Below are 4,850 nucleotides of genomic sequence, written 5' to 3' on the forward strand. Positions count from 1 at the left end.
AACAAAGCCGCGATAAACATGGGTGTGCATATATCTGCTTGGATGTCATTTATGGTTTCTTTAGAGTACATTCCCAGTAGTGGAATTGCTGGGTCAAACGGTATCTCTATTTGCAACTTTTTGAGAAAGGGCCATACCGCCTTCCACAGTGGTTTATATGTTGCTGTTGAATACCTTCAAGTCAGAATTGATTCATCTCAAGTAAAAATTGATTCATATCTGACCCTCCAGTAGTTTTTCAGAGGCTGTAAATTGCCTGGGAGAAGATGCTCATCTTTCTCCGGTGGAGCAGCTGGTAGATTTGAACTACATCCCTTTGGATACTTAGTATAATAATTTTTAAGATTCTAAAGTATATAAAATAAACAGAGAATTTTCTCCTCTCTTCATTTCTCCCCAACATGATTTCATTTTGACCAAAAAGAAACTGAATAAGCATTTCTTTTAATTTATCTTGCTCTCTCATAAGACTTTTGTGGAGATTATTTTTCTGGGGGATAAAATGGAAAATAATATTTATTGCAAGTAAAAATAAAAGAGGCCTTTTCAAGTCTTTTAAGTAGACAAACACACAACTTCATCTACATCCTATTCAACAATCATTCCCGCAAGCATAGCCTTTCAAAGCAGAACTTAGATGAAAATTGATGCTTGAGCTAGAAAAGCAAAAGTAAATACAATACCTGAAATTTATGGAACCGATGCAATTTACTTTATCATCTGAGGATTCTACAGTTTTTATTAAAATAAAATACAAATTATTAATTAACATTTAAGATTATATATATAGAGAGGGAGTTGTTGCTGTTATGTGATATCGAGTAAGCTGCAATTCATAGCAATCCTATGTACAACAGCTAGGAAGCCTGCCCTGTCCTGAGCCAATCTCACTGACTCCAACACACCCACTCCAATGGCCCAGTTACTGTATCAATCCATCTCATCTGGGATCTTACTCTTCTGTGCTGTCCCTCCACCCTTCCAAGCATGATGTCCTTCTCCAAGGACCAGTCCTTTCAGGCCACGTGCCCAAATTATGTGAGACAGAACTTCAAAATCCTAACCTCCAAGGAGAAACCTAGTTTCACTCTCTAAGACAGATCTATTGGTTTTCTTGGCAATTCATGATATGTTCAAGACTCTTCTCCAGCACAACTCAAAGGCATCAATTCTTTTCTGTCATACTTAGTTATTGTTGAGCTTTCTGATGCATAACAAGTAATTGCAAAGACCATGGCCTGGATTGAAATATATATAACTTTAAAGGTTAAGTTTCACCTGACCCATGCCAGAGTACTTTAAATTGCTTCATATGTATGTGAAATACCTTGGACAATAAAGAAAGAAGACCGAAGAACTGGTGTCTTTGTTGTCAAAGAACATTGAATAGACTATGGACAGTTAAAGATAAAATAAAACTCTCTTGGAAGCATTGCCGCCAGAATGTTTCATAGAAGCAAAAATGGTGACACTTTATCTCACATTCTTGGGGTGTATTATCAGGAGGGGATAATTCTTGGAAAAAGGACAACATGCTAGGAAAAGCAGTTGTTGTTAGATGCTATGAAGTTGAGCATAACTCATAATGACCCTATTCATAACAGAGCCGAACAATTTCCTATCCTGTGTCATCCTCATCATTTATGATATACTTGACCTCATAGCTGCAGTCACTTTGTCAATCCATTTGGTTGAGGATCTTCTTCCTTTTGTGTACCCTTCACCTTTCCAAGTACCATATCCTTTTCCAGAGAATAGCCTCTCCTCATAACATACCCAAAGTATGTGAGATGAAGTTTCACCATCTTTGCCTCCAAGGAGCACTCTGGTTGCACTTTCCCCAAGACATATTTGTTCTTTTGACAGTGGGTGGATATTCAGTGCTCTTCCCCGATACCACAGCTCAAAGGCATCAGTTTTTCTTTTTACCTTCTGGTCTGATTATACTGAGTAGGAAACACAGGGTAGAGATTGTACAACTGGCTTCTTTGAAACTAATTAAATTAAAAATGACAAAATGACATCAGAAGAGAGTGAGAAAATTTCCTAATATGCTCCTCGGCCATTTATTTAGTGATAGGGCAAGTGTTGCTGAATCCTTCCATGTTAATTCCATACATTTGTTTAGCTTTTCTTTCAATGTTAATGCATTGATTTATCCAAATATATTACCTAGAGCCTTCATTATATTTAATATATAACACTAGTGAATTGTACAATAAATTACAGAACTTTTTAAAATATAAATCACAAAAATGGCTTAAAAGTTTTGTTACTTCAAGGCTCACTATCAAATATTTTGTAAAATTTATATGAAATTCTCTATTGTCACAGGGTCAGTGCAGTCAATACTAGGAAATGTGTTTTCTTTTTCATAATCTTTCATCCTCCAGGATCAGCTCTTATAGCAGCTGAGGACTCTTATAACAGGGTGAGGACACTGGGCAAAAGTTCTTTCTTGAACATGTGATTCACTCCAGGTTCCTCTCATCTTCTTCCTTCTCTCCTGGCTGGAGCAGCATGACTGAAGGGCTAGGCCAGCTGACAGATGGGGTCTCCGGTCTGGATGACTTCACCCAAACCCACGAATACCACGTGTGGCCTGGCTACGACTACGTGGGCTGGCGGAATGAGAGTGCCACCAACGGCTACATTGAGATCATGTTTGAATTTGACCGCATCAGGAATTTCACTACTATGAAGGTCAGTGGACTCAGGGGTAGTGGGATGTCTTCCAGGAGGCCAAAATCATAGTATGGTAGAGAAAAGACTGCTTAGAAAGAACCCTAGGCTAATACCAGCAGGCCTAGCATTAAAAACAGATTCTGCTCAATGAACTCCCTACAGGCATTGCACAAGTTACTATCTCTCTGGGCTGATTTCTACATTTGTTGAGAAGAGTGATTAATTGTTAGTTTATTGTTGTTCCAATACCAGTGTTGATTTGTGCACTAGACACAATAGCAAAGTGTCTAGGGTTCACAGTCCTTCTGAGGACCTCAAAAATGTTTAATTCCTTTTAAAATCAGAAGAGGAGGGAGTTTTCCTTAAAAAAAAAAAGTAGTTAAGGCTAAGTGACATTTTCACCTTTTTATTATTAAAGGTGTTTTTTTGTTTGTTTTTATTAAAGTTTTAAAACAGGATTTTATTTTATTTTTTTATAGAGGAAGAGGAAAGGTGTAAAGGGTCTGTAAGAGGTTTACTATATCCCTGCCCTACGCTGGTGGCACACTGCAGCTCTTACGCTAAATCGGGCCACAGTGAGGCTTTTTAACTTCAACTTCTCTCTATTTAATGAAGGAATCCAGGTAGCACAAAGGGTAAATGTGCTGATGCTGACACAAAGGGTTGGTGATTCAAACCCACCGCACAGATCCATAGGTGAAAGACCCAGTGATCTCCTCATGTAAAGATGTCAAAATCCACCAAACCCACTGAGTTAGTTCTGACTCAGTCTGGCGAACTTTATTGGGGCAGATCCCCTCTGTCTCGTGGAGTCACTGTGGCCTGAGAATCAACTCAGTGGCACTGTGCATCATAAAAAACTTCACTAATTGTTCGTGTCCTATCTCTCTCCCTCATTTAGACATAATCTAAGATTCCAAACTCTTGTATTCCCAGAACTGTTTAGTTTTTTTGCTTATAGTAACACCATATGTATTGCCACTTATTTGGGTCTGTTTCTGGCTCTCTAACTAGAGCTTAGTCTTCTCTAGTGCAGTAACACTCCCTTATCTATGCATTCTAATAACCGTTGCTTAGTAAATACTGAAATTCAGACAATAAAAGTTTACAAATTAGATAAAATGATACCTTTTACTTGCCACTCTATTTGTAGTTGGAAATTCCTCTGACACCTTGGGGAGAAAAAGAAGGGAATTTGACAGACAAGAATAGGACATGGACATATAATACTTTCTTTTTTTAAGTTTTATTTTATTTCATTATTTTTTGTGTGTACCGTCAAATCAGATCTGACTGATACAGGAGGAGATTGTTCCTCCTTCTCCAGCAGAGCATCTGGTGGATTTGAACCGCATGCCTCTGAGATTGCAGTGCAGCTTCTTGCCACTAGGCCACCAGAGCTCGCCATAATACTTTCTTAATGATAAAGAGAAATTTTGAGCAGAAACTGGGTCCAGGCAAATAGAAATGCAATTACACTTGGCTAAGGTTAACATCTGGATTTTAGACCTCAGTCCAGGGTCTCATTCTGACTTTTTTATAGCATTTGAATGACTCTTTCCCAGTCATGGGAATTAGTTACTTAAAGGGTGAGATTCAAGGTGTCAAGGCCTTTTAAAATTAAGCCTGCTATAAGATCCAACTCATGTAACACTTGAGATTTATTTATAACCAGAGCCCACTATATATAAAACTTTTATTTTTACTGGATGTCAAATCTGCATTTGAAGCGTGAAGAAAATAAGGCACCTATGGATAGAGAGGAAGAGGTTTGGGGTTGTTTTTGTTTTTCCTGAATATAAGAAAGAGACTCCAAATAAAAAGTGTTACTATAAAAAAAAAAGAAAAGAAAAAGAAAAACGCTCCAGGAGTTTATGTGGTTGACACTTAACTCCTACTGATTTATGAAGAAGCAGGAGGGGAGTCCATATAGTACTCAAGAAAACCAGAAAAAGAATGGGTAAGTTAATCTGACCCCACACATAGGTTCCTCTGTTAGCTGTTGTTTTTCCTCATTAATAATGATGTGCAGACTACTAATAGCCAGCAAACTTGTACCCCTACCTCTTATTTATACACATTTCTCAGCTTCAATATTTGCATTCTAAGTTCATCCATCCTTCTATTCTCTCCCTCTCTTTTTCTCTGTGTTTCTGTGTGTGTCT

At 37.9% G+C, this 4,850-nt stretch overlaps 1 protein-coding gene across 1 annotated transcript in view; it reads left to right on the top strand.

Moving 5' to 3' along the window:
- Positions 1-4,850, top strand: part of DDR2 (discoidin domain receptor tyrosine kinase 2) — a 93,999-nt gene that overhangs the window by 48,205 nt on the left and 40,944 nt on the right. Inside the window, exon 6 of the mRNA XM_006887369.1 lies at positions 2,520-2,703. Within this exon, the coding sequence (XP_006887431.1) occupies positions 2,520-2,703 (184 nt within the window). The remainder of the gene's footprint in view (positions 1-2,519; positions 2,704-4,850) is intronic.

This window comes from Elephantulus edwardii, unplaced genomic scaffold, assembly GCF_000299155.1.
Source record: "Elephantulus edwardii isolate Elephantulus edwardi_28Jun2011 unplaced genomic scaffold, EleEdw1.0 scaffold00057, whole genome shotgun sequence".
NCBI lineage: Eukaryota > Metazoa > Chordata > Mammalia > Macroscelidea > Macroscelididae > Elephantulus > Elephantulus edwardii.